Below are 19593 nucleotides of genomic sequence, written 5' to 3'. Positions count from 1 at the left end.
TAGTGTTTATGCAAGATATAAAAATGCTGTACCGGTATTAAAACCATATGACACATTTGAACAAAATAGATAGGCAATTTTGGAGAGGCTAGCCATGGAAAGCTCCCACCATCCTATCAGTGTGTTCTCCAAAACCACACCTCCTCCAAAACAAATGAACTCTGCTTATAGCTATTTCTTGATCTTGATGTGTTTTTTATGCTCTTTTCTGGTGCTGTCTTTTCAGAAACGTAAGGTAGTCGCTGTTTGCCTTCCATGCTGTGCATGGCATAAGGTTACTGTACAGAGAAAAGACACAGAGAGAAAGAGATGTGCGCATTCTCTGGGAAAGCAAGACCTCGCGGGGCAGTACAGGCCACAAAAAATCCATACATATCTTATGCTAAGGCTCATCCAAAAAGTCCCTAGATTTGTTGCTAGGCACTTTTTGTAAAAAGTCGCTAAATCTGTATAAAAAGTAGCTAAATCTGGCGACAAAACCATCAAGTTGGCAACCCTGGGCGTAATGAAACATGCAGGGTTGCCAGATCTGCATAACAAAGCCAAAACTAGCCCAATGATCCTAGCTCAAATTCCAAAACTTTGCTTTCAAAAATAAAGTAATCATACCTTAAAGGGATAGTTTACCCAAAAATGAAAATAATGTCATTGTGAAAATAATGACTCACCCTCATGTCGTTCCATACTCGTAAAACCTACGTTCATCTTGGAAACACAGCTTATGATGTTTTAGATTTAGTCTGAGAGCTTTCTGACCCTCCATTGAAAATCTAGTAACGGTATGCTGTCCATGTCCAGAAAGGTAATAAAACATCATCAAAGTAGTCCATTTGACATCAGTGGGTCAGTTTGAATGTGTTAAAGCATCGAAAATACATTTTGGTCCAAAAGTAACAAAAATTATAACTTTATTCAGCATTGTCTTCTCTTCCGCATCTGTTGTGAAGCGCATGCGCGAGACTAAAGTCACATGACTGGAGTGACGCGGATGACGTATGACGTGGCTAACGTGTTATGTGGTACGCCCAAGCTGGTTTTTTTGTTTGTTTCTTTTGTGCACCCAGGCTTCGTTTACAGTCTGAGGGAGACTACACTATAAATTTGAAGAAAAAAATTTGCAAACATGTCTGAGGATAACACGTCACCCGCGTCACTGCAGTCACGTGACTTTAGTCTCTCGCATGCGCTTCACAACAGATGCGGAAGAGAAGACAATTCTGAATATTTTTGGACCAAAATGTATTTTCGATGCTTCAACACATTCTAACTTACCCTCTGATGTCACATGGACTACTTTGATGATGTTTTCATTACCTTTCTGGACATGGACAGTATACCGTAAGTAGATTTTCAATGGAGGGTTAGAAAGCTCTCTGTCTAAATATAAAACATCTTAAACTGTGTTCCGAAGATGAACAGAGGTCGTACAAGTTTGGAACGACATGAGGGTGAGTCATTAATGACATTATTTTCATTTTTGGATCAGTACTCCAATTCTAGTGTAAATCTAAGGATTTGGCAACAATGCTGGTAACACAGACATTGGCTGTGTCTGAAATATACCCTTTTTTAGTGGTGTCTGAAATCATTGAGAACATTACCGAGTACCCTACTGAAAAATCCAGCTAAGACCAGCATAAGCTGGTAGCTGGGTTAAGGTGACAGTAGCTGGTTTAAGCTGGTCCTCCCAGCCTGGCAAAGCTGGTCAAGCTGGTGAGTCAGCTGGTCTCCCAGCCTGACCAGCTAAGTCCATTTAGACCAGCTTAAAAAATGACCAAAACACAGCTAGACCAGCTTGCTACACCAGCAAAACCAGCTAAAACCAAGCTGGGAGACCAGCTAAAACCAGCTCACCAGCTTATGCTGGTCTTAGCTGGATTTTTCAGTAGGGTACACTAATTCATCCCTACAATGCACCGCAATAATGAGTGTATGACAGATGTACACTAAAAGCACTCGTCCACTGATGGAGGATGACGCCCGCAGCTTCCGGTGAGCTTAAGTGCTCGAATTCACTCACTTGTTTTGATTCACTCATTCGAGTGTACTAATGTAGAGAATAGTGAATGTGTGAATAGGGGACTATTTTGGACACAGCAATTGTCTGCCCAAGCAGAGTACACAGTTGTATGCAAATACATAGTTTGACAGGCAAGTAGGACATCCTATGGTCCAACATTTTATGATCCTGCGCCTTCCACAGAAAATATATGGGGTGCTATGCTATCAGGATGTGAAGAGATTTTTAACCAGTATAAAAATAAATTATTTAGGAAAAAATTACCCCTTAAGATGAAGCATCTCATGGAGTGATTTGTGCATTGTGTTGTAAGTATGAGAGATTGCACACGGAGAGAAGTCATTCACACTGTGTTCTGGTGGTAAGCTGTCATTTATTCTGTGGTATTACATCCTTGCCATTGGATTGTCACTAAAATGTTTTGTGTATTGTGTACACTGAAAGAGAATAATACACTTGCTTATGCAGACTCACTGAATTCAGGTTAGCAGCCAGTTATGGTCTGTCTGGCACATTGACCATCCATTGTGTGTGTGTTACAGTATGATTTCTCTTCTGTAGTGGGGTAATAATAACTGACCTTTCACAATCTCAGACAGATATAACTGACCTTTCACCAACTCAGCCAGAAATTCCCATACCTTATGCACATATACTCAGATACAAACAAACACATACACACAATGTTGCACATACACAAATGGTGTTTGTCCCTGTTTGGATCAACTCTTTAAATGTCTTTCAAGAAAAGATGTCACCAATAAATTCTACCAAGATACAGTGAGGAAAATAAATATTTGAACACCCTGCTATTTTGCAAGTTCTCTCACTTAGAAATCATGGAGGGGTCTGAAATTGTAATCGTAGGTACTGTCAGAGACATAATAATAAAAATAAAATCCAGAAATCACAATGTGTGATTTTTTAAAAACTGTTTGTTTGTGTGATATAGCTGCAAATAAGTATTTGAACACTTGAGAAAATCAATGTTAATATTTAGTACAGTAGCCTTTGTTTGCAATTACAGAGGTCAAACGTTTCCTGTAGTTTTTCACCAGGTTTGTACACACTGCAGGAGGGATTTTGGCCCACTCCTCCACACAGATCTTGCTTTACAGTAGGGATGGTGTTCTTGGGATGGTACTCATCATTCTTCTTCCTCCAAACACGTTTAGTGGAATTATGACCAAAAAGTTCTATTTTAGTCTCATCTGACCACATGACTTTCTCCCATGACTCTTCTGGATCATCCAAATGGTCATTGGCAAACTTAAGACGGGCCTGGACATGTGCTGGTTTAAGCAGGGGAACCTTCCGTGCCATGCATGATTTCAAATCATGACGTCTTAGTGCATTACCAACAATAACCTTGGAAACGGTGGTCCCAGCTCTTTCAGGTCATTGACCAGCTCCTCTCGTGTAGTTCTGGGCTGACATCTAACCTTTCTTAGGATCATTGAGACCCCACGAGGTGAAATCTAGCATGGAGCCCCAGTCCGAGGGAGATTGACAGTCATGTTTAGCTTCTTCCATTTTTTAATGATTGCTCCAACAGTGGACCTTTTTTCACCAAGCTGCTTGGCAATTTCCCCCTAGCCCTTTTCAGCCTTGTGGAGGTGTACAATTTTGTCTCTAGTGTATTTGTGACAGCTCTTTGGTCTTGGCCATGTTAGTAGTTGGATTCTTATTGATTGTATGGGGTGGACAGGTGTCTTTATGCAGCCAACGACCTCAAACAGGTGCTTTTAATTTAGGATAATAAATGGAGTGGAGGTGGACATTTTAAAGGCAGACTAACAGGTCTTTGAGGGTCAGAATTCTAGCTGATAGACAGGTGTTTAAATACTTTTTTGCAACTGTATCATACAAATAAATAGTTAAAAAAATCATTGTGATTTTTGGATTTTTTTAGATTATGTCTCTCACAGTGGACATGCACATACGATGACAACCTCAGACCCCTCCACGACCTCCAAGTGGGAGAACCTGCAAAACAGCAGGGTATTCAAATACTTATTTTCCTCACTGTACATAATCCACTTTTACAAGGTGTTTGGAAATGTGTGTTAGCAGTGTGTAAGCACAACAACCATACAATGAAAAAAATCCACCCTCTCCTTCTTTTTTAATCCCCATTAAACCAAATCAGTCTAATTAGAGATGCTGTTTTGATTCTCTTGTTAATGTGACGTCACACAAACAAAGCCCCTTTTACCCAAAGCTTTTCTAAATGTGTTTGTTAGCACGTTGTAGCGCTAATGCGGCTAAACATACTATAGTCTCAAACTGTATTCACAGAAATCAGATCTATTTTTAAAGATGCAGTTTGTATTATTTGCGCCGATAGATGGAGTCAGATCAAACAACAACCATGAAGTTGTTTACTGACGCTCTGAAGCAGCGTGGAATTATGGGATTTGTAGTCTTTAACTCAACCGCTGATGGCCATGAATCAGACAAGAACGAGAAATCACGTTGATGGATAAGGTAATCAAGTCTTATAAATGTTGCGTTTGATGACATCGTTTATTTCATTATGTAAGTTTATATGTGATGTTCAAAACGAAATTTTCAGTCATAGATATTATATTAGTCCAAATTCGATGGTTAACAGAGCACAGAATTAAGTTTTCAACTTACAATCTACAATGATTTTTCACATAATGTATTGACAGTACAAATCTAATTGTGAAGTGTCTTAAAATGACCATTTATATTGCTGTACAATACCTTTGATGTGCATATCGTCCGCGGGAAGACGCGCTGATTACAATCGACACACTAATGTTGTGATCAATAAAATAGCATACGTTTTTTGAAGGGTTACGAATCAAAACAACTCACCCATCGCGTAAAACACAAGCAGGATCAGAATCTCGGTCTAGTAAAATGCTGTTGTGAAGCTCTTCTCCATCAGATAATGCAACAACAAATTGATCCTCTCTCGTTTTGTTCCAAACTCTTCTTGGGTCGTTTGGTTGGCCCGTACGCGAACAGGAGCTGACACAACCAGCGGCAGACGGTAAAGAGTTATCCATAAGTCCATAAGCAAGCGCGTAGCCCAACAGCCGCTATCGCATAGTTTCGCATTTGTCCACGACACTGGCTGCGTCCGAAACCTCAAGGCTGTGAGGACTGTGAGGACTTGTGGCCTTGCTGCCTCATGAGGACATGACTTCGGACTCGGAGGCCTGAAGGCAGCTCAGAGAAAGGCTTTCCGACGCACTTCAAAGGCAGCGTGTTTGAAATATAAACAGAGAGCGCCTTTGTGATAACAAATCACATATTAGAAAACTACAATACTAATTTCTCGCTAGAAATGCAATTTAAATGTGTGAAAACTGAAAATATACCTTTTATTTACACTAAATTTGTGCTCCAGTCGCTTCCTTGGCCGCCATTTTATTTTTTCGAGCTCGAGCACTGTTGTCATGTGGTTTACGTCAGTAAAGGCGTTGACAAAGGGTCACATGGATATTAACGTCATTGACAGGAGACTGCACTGCCCCGTGTCAATGTTTTGAATGGAAATTTTCTCACGATTTACAAGTAGTTGAAAACATTACAGATATTGATAGTAATCAGCTGGACAAAATATATAACACTGGCCTAGGGGTTTTTGGACATTTTACTGCAAATATCTTACAAATTGCACCTTTAACCCAAAGCGGTCACTGTCGTTTGGTAAGGGAGTGAGGAGCTGTAGCTCATTTGCATTTAAAGATACACGCATAAAAATAAATATTTGCTCCCATCCGAATAGACCCCTTCACGGTTCACGTCACAGGCTGTTCCCACTGCGCATGTCGGGGTCAGAAAAGTCATTACAGCAGATTGAGTTGCGTATTATTCGGTACCGTCAAAAATGCCTACTTACGTCGTGGGCTGTGAAAATCGCACCAGATCTTCCGTTAAGTTTTCGCGATTCATGCAGAAACTCAAAAACAAAAAAATACAGCATTTGCGTCTGCAAGCAATTAACGTGCAGACTGGGACAATGCAAAGATCAAAGAGGCTTGTGTTTGTAGTGCTCACTTCATTTGAGGTAAGTCATCATTTTTCAGCACTGTTAGATTAAATTATAAAGCCTAAATGGTATGAACAGTTCGACCCCGTGCTGCGCGCGCACCCGATAGTCATTCAATGTTTACAAACCTTGAAGGGGTCTATTGGGGCATTTTGGACATGCTATAATAAATAATCTGTGGGGTATTTTAAATGTAAACTTCACAGATACTAGGGATGCTCCGATCAATGCCGATCTCCACTAATAATACGTGGCCGATCACTATTCTGAATCGGACAGCCGATCTTATTACAGGTATTTCATGTACTACGGCTTTTGATCAGTAAGTCCTTATCGATCAAAAATCACTGTTAGTTTGAGTCGTTTATAACATGCATTTGAAAAAGCAACACTCGTCAAACATAATTATTAAACATATTCTTTATTAGCATGAAAATACCTGAAAAGGTTTGAAGAACAGCAATATAAATATATCCTTCAGCCATTTCATGGAGCTGCGTGTCATCACAGCTGCGTGTGTATTGTTCTTCGTCTACAGCGCATTTTGAGTTTCTGCACGAGAGCGCCCCCTGGCTTTTGGATGTAGCAGCATTTCACCGTAATTCATTGAGAAACATAGCAAGCATTATTGGCCGATCGATCGGAGCATCCCTAACAGATACATTCTAGGCACACGAGACTTATATTACATCTTGTAAAAATGGCCATAATATGTACCCTTTAAGAGAATAAAGCGATTAATGAGTGAATGCTCTGTATTGATATGTGTGTGTGTGTGTGTGTGTGTGTGTGTGTGTGTGTGTGTGTGTGTGTGTGTGTGTGTGTGTGTGTGTGTGTGTGTGTGTGTGTGTGTGTGTGTGTGTGTGTGTGTGTGTGTGTGTGTGTGTGTGGTGTGTGTGTGCATATGGGTTACTCTGTCAAAAGAAGTCTCAACGGGCTCTGTAGGTTTAATTATTGATCATGGAAATTGAATCTGATGAAATTTCCATCTTGAAAGTGAGCTTGATATATTCTTTCTGTTCATATACAAAAGAACATAAACACACACACACTTTCTGATATACTGTAAACATTTCAGCAATTTACGTTCTCTAGAATACACCTCCTTCAGTTCAGAATGTAATTGACTTTATAAAAATAGAGAACATATTGTGTTGAGAACAATCTTTGTAAATTGTCCACTGTCATTATAGATTACCTTTAACAGTGTAACTTTGTAAATGCGTTACGTGGTCATAGGTCTTCTGTAACCTGTGTAACATCAACCTTCAACAGTCAGGGATTAACATCTCAAGTAACACATAAAGGTGAGATGCAGACAGTGAAACTGTGGACTCTGTCTCCTGTGACTGGAAGTCAGAATAAATGAGCAAAAGTTTGTGAAACAGTTTTGTAAAACTAATTTTGTAACACATTTTAAGCTCAGGATAGTTATAGGTTACCAGTGGTGCGAAAAATGATGATCGTATCCTGAGCAGAACCCATTGTGTCAGTTTTTAGAGCCGCAGTCTTTCATGCCAAGATGTCAACGATGCTCTGACAGATGCAGCTGCTAGTTAGAGAAACATAACAAGAGTTTAAAAAAGTTTTGAACATTTCCATACGGTATAGTTCAAGTTTAACTGATTAGCTCTGATTTTGTAATCCGTTTTATTACGTGCCTGATCATCTGTTTTATACGCTATAGGCTACTATAATTATGGCTTTGATCACTATTACCAGCAGTTTCCAGATCAGTTTGCACAGCCTAAATTATGTAAAAATATTTATTTAATGAAAATATGTAAATAAATATATTGTATTTGACACATTACAAAGTTAATCCAAAACTGATTTCACAAGAATTTATACTTATTTTACGAGTTGGCTAATTTGTTTAAATTCGTACGAAGTAAATCTTACGAAAAATGTGTGATTGTTAGAAAATAATAATAATAATACCCCACCTCTAAATCCACGTCACAGGGGCGAAAGCAAATCATTTAAAAATTTATACATTTAGTTGTAAGAATTTATATGAATTAACCAACTCGTAAAATACATAAGAATTTTATCTTTGCGCATGTTACTATATTTCTTTCATTCTAAAACTTCCAACATAATACGTCTTTAGTTTATAGTAACTAGAATTTCATTTATTTAAAAAATCTCTGATCTTATGAGAATGTTTACGTATCTTACGAGTTGGCTAGTTTCTTTTAAGTTAGTTTTAAGAAAAATGTATGATTGTTAAAATAATAAAAATAATACTCCACCCATAAACCCAACGTCACAGGGGCGAAAGCAAAGCATTCAAAAATATACAAATTTAATTAAAAGAATTTATACGAATTAACCAACTTGTATAATACATACGAATTTTATCTTTGCGCATTTCTTTCATTCTAAAACTTCCAACATAATATGTCTTTAGTTTATAGTAACTAGAATTTAATTTAGTAAAAAAAATGATCTGATGAGAATGTTTACGTATCTTACAAGTTGGCTAATTGGCTTTAATTCATACGAAGTTAGTTTAAAAAAATATTATGATTGTTAGAAAAAATACCCCACCTCTAAACCCAACGTCTCAGGGGCGAAGGCAAATCATGCAAAAATATACAAATTTAGTTGTAAGAATTTATACGAATTAACCAACTCGTAAAATAAATATGAATTTTATCATTGCGCATGTTACTGTATTTCTTTCATTCTAAAACTTCCAACATAATACATCTTTAGTTTATAGTAACTAGAATTTCATTTAGTTAAAAACCCTGATCTCATGAGAATGTTTACGTATCTTACGAGTTGACTAGTTTGTTTTCATTCATACAAAGTTAGTTTTAAGAAAAATGTATGGTTGTTAAAAAAAATTATACCCCACCCATAAACTCAACGTCACAGGGGTGAAGGCAAATCATACAAAATATACAAATTTAGTTGTAAGAATTTATACGAATTAACCAACTCGTAAAATACATAAGAATTTGTTCTTTGCGCATATTTCTGGATTTCTTTCATTCTAAAACTTCCAACGTAATACGTCTTTAGTTTATAGTAACTAGAATTTTATTTAATTAAAAACCCTGATCTCATGAGAATGTTTACGTATCTTATGAGTTGGCTAGTTTGCTTTAATTCTACTGAATTAAAGAAAAATGATGATTGTTAGAATAATTAAAAATACTCCACCTCTAAAAGCAACGTCACAGGGGCGAAAGCAAATCATACAAAAATATACAAATTTAGTCATGCGCGCCACCTTGTAAAATACATACGAATTGCCATGAGATTGTGTAGGTAAGCTTGATTCTTGGGAAAGAAAGGTCAAAATGTCAATCTAAATGTGCAACACATCTTTACTATATACAATGGCAGTCTTTTCATTGAAGTACATTGATGCATTTGGCAGACACTTTCATCCAAAGCAACAGTGCATTCAATGATGCATATTCTTTCAATAGTATTTGTGTTATATGGGAATCGAACCCACAGCCTTTTGCACTTCCACCGAAATGCTTGAAATTGAGCTACAGGAACACCTTGACATGTCTTAACTCTTGAGTAGTTTAAACTCATTACTGCTGAGAGCTCTGTATGACCCCTTGACCTCTCTCGGTTTATCTCAGTGGTTTGACTGTGGTTTCTCCTGCTTTATACACCCAAGATCGCCTTTCCTTTAAGACGTCATTGGGTCAAGAGATTAATTCTTTATGGGTTGAGGTCACAAACATGCGCATTTCTCAAACAGTCAGGTCAAAGTTGTTCATCCTACAAAAAAACACCATACATAATGTAAAGAACATTCTGTGAAAACCTTGATATTAATACTACTGACTAAGGTTATGTCAATCAATGACTGAAAACAAACTTTGATGCTTCTAATCTCATCATATAGATTAAGATTTTCATAGACAGGTCACAAATATGTACAAATATAATTGCAGTATTAAAGGTACTGTATAATGATATTAATAAGGTTGGTCTTAGGAAGTTCATAGACTGCCCTGTTGAATTTTATCTTTGACATGTTATTTCTTTCATTCTAAAGCGTCCAACATGTCTTTAGAGTAACTAAAATTAAATTTCATTTAAAAAACATAAAAGTCAATAATGCATTGCCATTTCTACTAAAAGTATGTTTATACTGTATGTGTGTGTGTGCCGTATGTTAATACATTTAAACCAGCAGCGTGAAATTTAAGAGTTTTAAGCACTTATTCATTTTCATAGGGCTAATCTCTTAAGCTCCTCTTCTCCTCTCTCAGTCTACACACACACTCGGTCACACAAACAAGGATTCCCTTTCCACTTTACTGTATTCGCCTCTCACCTGGGTTAATACCAAACATAACCAAACCAGATTAGAACTGACAGGTTGTTACCCCCCGTAAACATTCCTGCTGTAAACGGATATTTATGCTCAGTCGGGCGATAAATTCTGTTCCACACACAGCTATGCCAACATTCAATGTACTGTATCCATACAGCATTAAAGGCGCTGGAAGACCACACTGTATGCTAGTTTATATATAGAACTTTTACTTTTATGGTAAGAAGCGCAATAGTTTTTAATCTTTTGTTTTAAGATAGCCTTTGAATGTATGTTTTAGTTGTACATGCTCAGAGAAAATGGTCCCTAGCTGGGTGATTCTCACGAAAACTTGGTTTTAAAAATGTCAAGCATGAAAATTTAAAAATTGCTTAAATTTACTTTTTTCCCACCAGACATTGAAAAACAAAGTCTGGAGTAAATGGGAACATTAATTTAAAAACATTTACTTATCATTTAACACTTTTTGTAACATAATATAAAAAATTAGTCCTAAAAAATCTCATTACCGCAACAGTCAGAAAACATCAACACTGACATATTTTCAAAATGACATGACAAACCTGAAAGAACATAATTTGGAGATTCTGCACATGCATTTTAAATCAAAGTATTATGCTTCTATTAATTAAATTAACATTTAATAAGCATCTGTTGCGGTAATGATAATCAAAACGTCGTGTAAGCATTCTGACAAGACAATATTTCAAATTAACTGTAAAAAAATGATCTTACCTGGTAGCCATCTTGAAGTAACTGGTCCATGTGCTTAGTCACTCAAAATCAAACTTTATTAAAATTCTGTATGTGTGCTTAAACTGTTCTCTAAAAGTGTTGCGGAGGATGAGAACATCAGGCATGGACACATCATTTTCCTAATTTTTCTTCATTATTATTATACATGAATATTCAGTAAATATTTTTTCTGTCATCTAAAGTAGTCTAGCAAAACATCCATTTATTTTTTTTCTTAATATTTTTGTGTTAATTTGATTTAAATTACAACATAACGCATGTTCAAACACAGCCGGACACATTGCGGTAATGAGAATTTCAGCAGAAAATGAGATAAAATTTACAATTATAAATTCTTATGTTGAAATCACACATTGTGCAAGGTAGAACACAGTATTGTGTTAATTCTGATGCTTTTTAATGTTACTATTATTACACATTTTAAAGCTAAAATCATTAGTGCCGTGGTGTTTCAATGGTTTCGTGAGAATCACCCAGCTGTCACTGGGGCATTACCTTTATAAAAGGCCATTTAGGTTCAGATATGTATAAATTTGGTACCAATAACTTGAGGTACTTTTTTGTCAATTTTTTGTGACAGTGTAGCTATGCACGTGACGTCACCTTCAGCGAAAGTGACTGCGGTTACGCCCACTGAGTGGCAAAAGACAGAGCGGCAGATTAATGTACAGTGTGAAATCAGCAAAAACACGGTGAAAACGCGTCTAAATGGGAAACAGCTGTTGTGCGATAGACTGTACTAACAAGAATTCGGAGCTATAGTTTTACAGACTGCCAAAAAACACAGAAAGGAAGTAAATTGATCGTTCATTCCAATGTCCACAGACCACAGGTGGGTTGATAAGTTGCTAGGGTCACTATCAAGAAGAGATTTTACTTTCTACTTAAAGGCGGAGCACAATGTTTGAAAGCCAATGTTAATATTTGAAATCACCTAAACAAACACGCCCCTACCCCAATAGAATCTGGACCTTCTTTTAAAAGACCCGCCCCACGCATTTGCAACCCCGGCAAGGATGTCGGTTAGTAGACACGCCCCTTACTGCTGCTTGGCTACAAGTGTGTTTTGGTAGTCGGCCCGTCTCCTTTTCCAAAGCGTTTTTCAAACATTGTGCACTCCGCCTTTAAAGGGGCAATAAGTAGGATTTACCCCCATCTAGTGGTGGAATTGTATTTTGCATTCAAACGAACAGTGCTTTCTAGTGCCTCCCCTTTCCAAATGCATGTTGCAACTACGGTAGCCGTAATGTAATCGCTGATCTCCTTGTCCATTGCAGCTGATTCTGAATGAAAACGTGTTGTGGAAACGCGTTGGTAGGCAAGTGCTTTTTGTCCCTCTCTGCTATTATAGTTTATCAATAAGCCGGAACGACATGGAAGCCTCCTTGGACTTTCCCGTTCAATGTAAGTAAAGAGAAGAAATTCTAAGTCAGATCACTGTCAGAGGTCATTTGACACCAACGAGGACATATTTATAAACAAAGACATTGATTTTTATTAATAAAACACTTAAAATCCTACTTATTGCCCCTTTAAAAGAATTTTTTCATGTATATGTATTTTATCAGTATTTTTCTTTGAAAAACCTACATTCCAAAGCAAATTATCATAATTTTACTCTGTTACATCAAAAAAACAAGTTTTTGTTTTTGTTTTACATTTAATATTTAAGTACATTAACATATTTTTACTCAAGTAAAAATACACAATTTAATGTAATTAGGTATTAAATAAATTTTAATATGCAATATAAAAGAATACACAGTATGATTCTATGCTTTAGAATGTAGTGAAGTAAAATTTTTCCCAATACAAAAACCCTAATAAAGCACAGATTACATTACTTAAATTTTCCAATTATTGGCCACCTCTGCTATCAAGTCCAACTAAATTTAATTTAAGCTGATAATAGTCAGTTTAACTGGCATTTTCGCAGCAGCCGCTATGAAAACCTAGCCTGGTGCAACCAGACTCTCGTACATTCATTTAATTTGTACAGAGTCCTGGCCACGCTCCATTGCAAAGTGTTACTTCCGTTAAGGAGGGTCCTCTGTTGAAGTTTAAAACTATTGGATCTGCCCAGAGTCACTCTGAATCTGCCATAACCAATCTCTAACTTTTGGTCGTGACGTATGTCACTCAGTCTGGCGCATGACCTCAACGTCTGCGTTCCTAGCCACTCCCCGCTGTTCGCTGATTGGACCTGCAGATTTTTGCCGGAGAAAACGAAACTCTACACAGCAGTCCCAGACGTTGTTCTGAAGCGAAATGAAAATGAAGCGGAAGAACGTAGGAGGGCGGAGCCAGGCTAATGAAAACCAGCCATTTTGTTGAATGTTTGCCACTCAACAGGGCATGCTCCTGTGTGGTCACGTAGAAAAGTGACGTCAATGCATACCCTCTGTAGACCCTTTTACTGTTTGTACACAATGATGACGTGGCAGCATATGCGCGCGCAGTTTGGCAACGGAAGTATGGCAAAAATCAACAGTGAAGCAACACAGACAGAGAAAGTTATTTTAAAAAGTTGACTTATCAACTTTTTCAACAGAGCAACCAGATCCGTGTACTATAGTGGAGTTGATAGAAGACATTAGCAGATGGCCAAATATAAAGTTGCCAGATACATATATACGTATGTTAGTATATTATATTAGTGCAACCAAACGCAACAACCAGACATTTTGATGCTAGGAAACCGTTTTAATAAACTTTCTGAGTTGCTAACACATTAGAACCACTGTGGAATAACACCACTTCTGTTGCCAAAATGCACACACAGACTATTTGATCACGTGGGCTGTAAAAGGGTCTATAGACATTTCCTGGAATAACATTTGTAATGCTACTTCCTCTGTGGCACAAAGGGAGTTTCTGCTCGAGAGCGCCCCCTGGCTTTGGGATGTGCCGGGATTTCACTGTAATTCATTACAATTCATTCATTGAAAAAACGCACATTTGCACGATTAATCGTATATTTATTCAAGTTTTATCATCCAAATTAAGTTGACTTTATGTAGACCTTGTATGCAAGTACATGCAGGGTGTGTGGCCTCAATGTCCCTTTAGTCTACCCAGTCTCACAAGGTTTCGTAATATAGTCACGTATTTTTTGTAATATTATCACGAATTTCCACGTTTTTTCGTGACGTATAACAAATTCCTGTTTTCGTGTGATTATCACGTATTGGTTACTCAACTGCTTTTTTATTTTTAAACCATTGTCGCTTCGGTTTGGGGTAAGATTTGGTGCTTGCATTAGAATGTCACTTTATACATTGGTTTATACTATTTTTTCTGATTCATTTTTTTATATGTCACCTGGCGTTAGGGTTTGAGTTGGGTTTGGGTAGGGATGTCATTTTATGTAAATCTAACCCTAAACCGAAGCGACAATGGTTTAAAAATAGGAAAAAGCAGTTGAGTAACCAATACGTGATAATCACACGAAAACAGGAATTCGTTATACGATCACGAAAAAAAATCGAAAATTACATGACTATATCACGAAACTTTGTGAGACTGGGCTGCTTCAGTGGGCTTTGTGCATTAAAAATGTTTAGGGTAGAAATTCAACTGAAATTGCATTAAAGAGTAACTAAACCCCTGGTCAGAGCCTGACTCCACCCACTAGAAATATTTCTAAAATGCAAGAAAAGTGGGCAGATCCCAACAGAGATAGAGGGGACGAACTAAGCTCGTACCAAGTGTGTGGTGAGATTGTAACAAGGGCGTGGTGAGTTTGAACCTGCTTACGTCACAACTTATTTTTTGGACCCAACATCCAATAGGAAAATTCAACTGCAGTAGCCACCGTTCAACCTGAAGAGGGCAGCACTCAGATGTTTTTACACCATATATTGTAGTATTGAAACACTTTGGGCCCTATCTTGCACCCAGCGCAATTGACTTTGTCAGTGACGCATGTATCATTCGTATTTTGCACCGGCGCACAGCGGGTTTTTCCCTCCACAGACGCACGTCGACAAACTAGGGAATGAACTTGCGCTCCCTGGGCGGTTCAGCGCAAAAAAGGAGGCGTGTTCCGGCGCAAACCATCCCTTATGCTATTTTGCAGTTTCAAAAAGCAATTGCGCCACTGACCAGAAAAAAACTAATCTAAAGTCAGTGGCGCGTTGCGCGTTGTTCATTATGCTATTTTAAGGGCGCATGCTTGACCATAATGTATAGCGTGCACAACGCGCACACACTTTGCTTATCTAATCTACACAGATGCAACAGTTATTTTTTCAAATCATAAATTGTTACAATAAAAAATATTAACACATGAGATAAGGGAAATCATTGTGGTGAGCAATGTGGTGATAGTTTTTATTTATTGTGTGGCTGCGTTAAAAAATTATCATGCAAATAACGATTAAAATATTTTCATAAGTTTGTTGTGTGTCTGTATTACGTTTATTTTATGTAAATAATAATTCACATGTTTTCATAAGAAACCTTAATGTATGTGAACTTGATTTGTAAGTGTACTTTGGGGTTGGACTGCTTGCGTTTCTTGGCTTTCAGCGGTGAGGGTGGACACAGCGATGTCCTCTGCTGGCGTCAGGTCCTGTGTAGAGGCAGATCCACCTCCCGTTACACGGCGTGCCGGCGTGCAAGCTTGGGATTTCCCCGTCTCCTGACATCATTGTAGCGCTTGCGGCGCAACGTCCTGGGGATGCCAGCTGATGAGACAATTGTGGCTATTTCCTGTCACGCCTGTTTAACTGACGCTGATTTGGGTGGGTTTCTCCCATCCCCATACAAAACAACTTCTCTGTCTTTGACTGCTTGTAAAAGAACGTCGGTCTCCTCGGCTGTGAACCGTTCCTGGTGTGCGCCTGGTAAATCCGTCATAATAATAGCAACCCGCCATGGCGTACTTGCGTTTAAAGGGAATGTTAGATGACATTCTGATTGGTTTATTTGATGTTACGCCCAAACCACACCTATGAATAATGAACCTACTTCAGACCCACCCCTTATTGATTTGCGCCTGGCGCAAGAGTTATCCTCCCGCCGGGAAAATAGCAACAGCGCCCAAGATCCGCCCACAAAGTCACCTGCGCTTTGCGCTTCGCACTTGCGTTTCAGATCGTTACAACAGGGCCCAAAATATCCAAATGTCAAAAAAGTTACTAAAATCAATGAACAGCACTAATAAAGCCCCATTCTTACAGATCATTAACTAAAAAAGTTGGTTTAGGGTTTAGTTACTGTTTAAATCTTGTTTGTAAATGCCCTGTTATATGCAACTCTGGATTTTTTTCAAATACCCAGTTTATTCCAATTAATTCCCATATTTTCCTGTTAATTCCCATGAAAAGTTTCCTGTCTGAAAAGCATTTTCTGCGCGAGCGGAGAGTTTGTAAGCATTAAAAAGAAGCAGTAGAGCTCAAAATGCTTTGCTTGCTTTTTTCAGCTCGGCCTTGGATGATGTAGCGCGTCTCTCTCTCTCTGTCTCTCAGGATTTATTACGTTATGTGGTTATATTGACAGTGATGTACTGTAGCTGAGGGTCATAGCCAGATTACTCCCGTGACCGTCACTCTTTTACTTTATTCATCATTTATAGAAAGAGAAGACGTCACATTAAATATATATAACGTATATAATAAAAAATGTGAAAATATATTTTTAACTTTGTGTTCTTAACATTTAAAGTGAATGATACAGAACAATGCAGCTGATGTTGTGAGATGCATCATCCCTGCTGAAATAATGATGATTTTCATTCAGACTCTTTAAGCGCTCGCATGTGTTGTTTGTTCCAGGTGTTACGCTGCTCTGTATGCCTGTGTGTTTATTATAGATGTGCTGCAGGTGTAATAGGAAAAGCTCCACGTGATGCTAAAAATATCACAGAACGACAGAGCAACTCAGCATGTTGGACCAGTGCTCAGTCTATTTATAGATCACACGGTCAAACATACTGAGAAACACACACTGATTCTTTCAGATGTGTGTCTGTGTAATGGATATCAGGGCTCATTTTGTGAATAGAGTCGATCCCACACGCTCTCACGGGATGGCTGCTCCTGCAGGCTAGAATGATCAAACAGGGATTTCTGATCATCCGTACCGCTCGCGGATTTTTGTCGGAATGATTCACAAAAAATACGGAAAACAGACAGAGTTGAGAAACACTGGATTAAACTGAATCCTGTAAGTGGACGATGCCAGTAAATGTTGCGATTTAATAATCAGGAGTCTAATAATCTAAAAAGATCTCAAGTGTTCACTAAAAGGGACACAGTAATCTTGTTTGATAATTACCGGTTATTGGACTGCAGCTAGCGGCTCTTTACTGTAAGTTTAACTGCTCATATGAATGTCCTGGAAAAGCTGAATTATAATTATGGAAATGAATCTGATAATGGCTATGGCAATGATAGGGGTAATTAGGACAGGCAGCCTGCGGCTCATTACCATCACCGTTAAAGCGATGTGGCCCCTGCACCGATCAACGTATATCCACAGGTTTATTAAATCAAAGTAGAATCTTTTCTCGAGGGCCATCTTGCCCTTTAGTTGCCATGGCGACGCCTGTCTTTGACTGTCAGGAATGATCCCTGAAGCTGTCAAACTAAATAAATGCCGATGTCTGCACGCGAAAAAGTGCAGGTTGGGTCTGTTTGCGTAGTTTTGCACAAATTTCTGCCTGTAAATTTGTTTAATTAGGATTAATTCATGTTTTATTTGGAATGTGTTAATATCAGAGGGCTTTTATTAATTCATGCTAAGTGTGTCTTTTAATGGTTTAAATAATAATCATTGTTTGTTTCTTTCTTTGTGTGCCTCCACAGGATCAGACTTCTTGTGCACAACACACATCATTCCAGTAAAGAATCAAGAGGGCGTGGTCATGATGTTCATCTTGAGCTTTGATTATGTGCTAAATGATGGCAGCATGGACTCATTAGACCGACTCAACCACACCTCTCCATCCAAACCAGAACAAAGTGAGATTAATGACTCATCCCCTTCCTTCCTTCCTTCCTTCCTTCCTTCCTTCTCTTTCCTTCCTTCTTTCTATTCTTTAATGACTTCTTTCCTTCCTTCATTAATGTCTTTCTTTCTTTCTTTTTATCTTTCTTTCTTCCTTCCTTCCTTCCTTCCTTCCTTCCTTATTTCCTTGTCTTCTTTTCTTTCATGACTTCTTTCTTTCCTTCCTTCTTTCTTTCCTTCTTTCCTTCCTTCCTTCCTTCTCTTCCTTCTCCTTCCTTCCTTCTTTCTATTCTTTAATGACTTCTTTCCTTCCTTCATTAATGTCTTTCTTTCTTTCTTTCTTTCTTTCTTTCTTTCTTTCTTTCTTTCTTTCTTCCTTCCTTATTTCCTTCCTTATTTCCTTGTCTTCTTTTCTTTCATGACTTCTTTCTTTCCTTCCTTCCTTCATTAATGTATTTCTTTCTTGCTTTCTTTCTTGCTTTCTTTCTTCATTCCTTACTTCGTTTCTTCCTTACCTCCTTTCTTGTCTTTTTTCTTTCATTCTTGTTTTCATTTCTGCCTCCTTTCTTTCTTTTTCTTTCTTTCTTTTTTCTTTTTTCTCTCTCTGTCTGTCTGTCCGTCTTTGTCTGTTTGTCTTGTTTTCTTTCTTCATTGCTTCCTTCTTTTGTTTCCTTTCTTTCTTTCCTGTCTTCTTGTCTTCCTTCCCTCCTCACTTCATTAACGTCTTTCTTTCCTGTCATTCTCTTCCCCATCTTCTTTCTTCCTTCATTCGTTCCTTCCTTCCTGCCTTTCTTTCTTTCTTTCTTTTTTCTTTCTTGTGTTTTCCTTCATTTCTTTCTCCTTTCCTTTCTTTCTTTTTTCTTGTCTTCTTTTCTTCCTTCCCTCCTCACTTCATTAATGTCTTCATTTCCTGTTATTCACTTCCTCGTCTTTTTTCTTTCTTTCTTTTTTCTTTCTTGTGTTTTTCCTTAATTTCTTCCTTTTCTTTCTATCATTTTTGTTTTAATTTCTGCCTCCTTTCCTTTCTTTCTTTCTTTCTTTTTCTTTCTTTTTTTTCTCTCTGTCTGTTGTTCTGTCTGTCTGTTGTTCTGTCTATCTGTCTGTCTTTGTTTGTCTGTCTGTCTTGTTTTCTTCCTTCATTTCTTCCTTTTTTGTTTCCTTTCTTTTTTTCCTGTCTTCTTTTCTTCCTTCCCTCCTTACTTCATTCATGGCCTCCTTTCCTGTCTTTCTCTTCCTTAAATCTCTCTTCCTTCCTTTCTTCCTTCCTTCCTTCCTTCCTTCATTAATGTTTTTCCTTCCCTCCTTCCATCCTTTCTTGTTTTCTTTCTTTCATTCTTGTTTTAATTTCTGCCTCCTTTCCTTTCTTTTTCTGTCTTGTTTTCTTCCTTAATTTCTTCCTTTTATAATACCTTTCTTTCTTTTCTTTTGTCCTTTTGTCTTCTTGTCCTCCTTCCCTCCTCACTTCATTAATGTCTTCCTTTCCTGTTGTTGTCCTCATTATCTTCTTTCCACCTTTCTTTCTTT

The 19593-nt window shown here is 37.8% G+C and overlaps 1 protein-coding gene across 2 annotated transcripts in view; it reads left to right on the top strand.

Moving 5' to 3' along the window:
• Positions 1–19593, top strand: part of LOC129450107 (voltage-gated inwardly rectifying potassium channel KCNH7) — a 52252-nt gene that overhangs the window by 13463 nt on the left and 19196 nt on the right. For both annotated transcript variants that reach the window (XM_055212584.2, XM_055212585.2), the window contains exon 3: positions 17928–18083. In XM_055212584.2, coding sequence (XP_055068559.2) covers positions 17928–18083 — 156 coding nt within the window. The remainder of the gene's footprint in view (positions 1–17927; positions 18084–19593) is intronic.

Source organism: Misgurnus anguillicaudatus, chromosome 8, assembly GCF_027580225.2.
Source record: "Misgurnus anguillicaudatus chromosome 8, ASM2758022v2, whole genome shotgun sequence".
In the NCBI taxonomy this organism is placed as follows: Eukaryota; Metazoa; Chordata; class Actinopteri; order Cypriniformes; family Cobitidae; genus Misgurnus; species Misgurnus anguillicaudatus.
The sequence above is the reverse complement of the archived record's forward strand: the minus strand, read 5'-3'. Positions and strand labels throughout refer to the sequence as shown.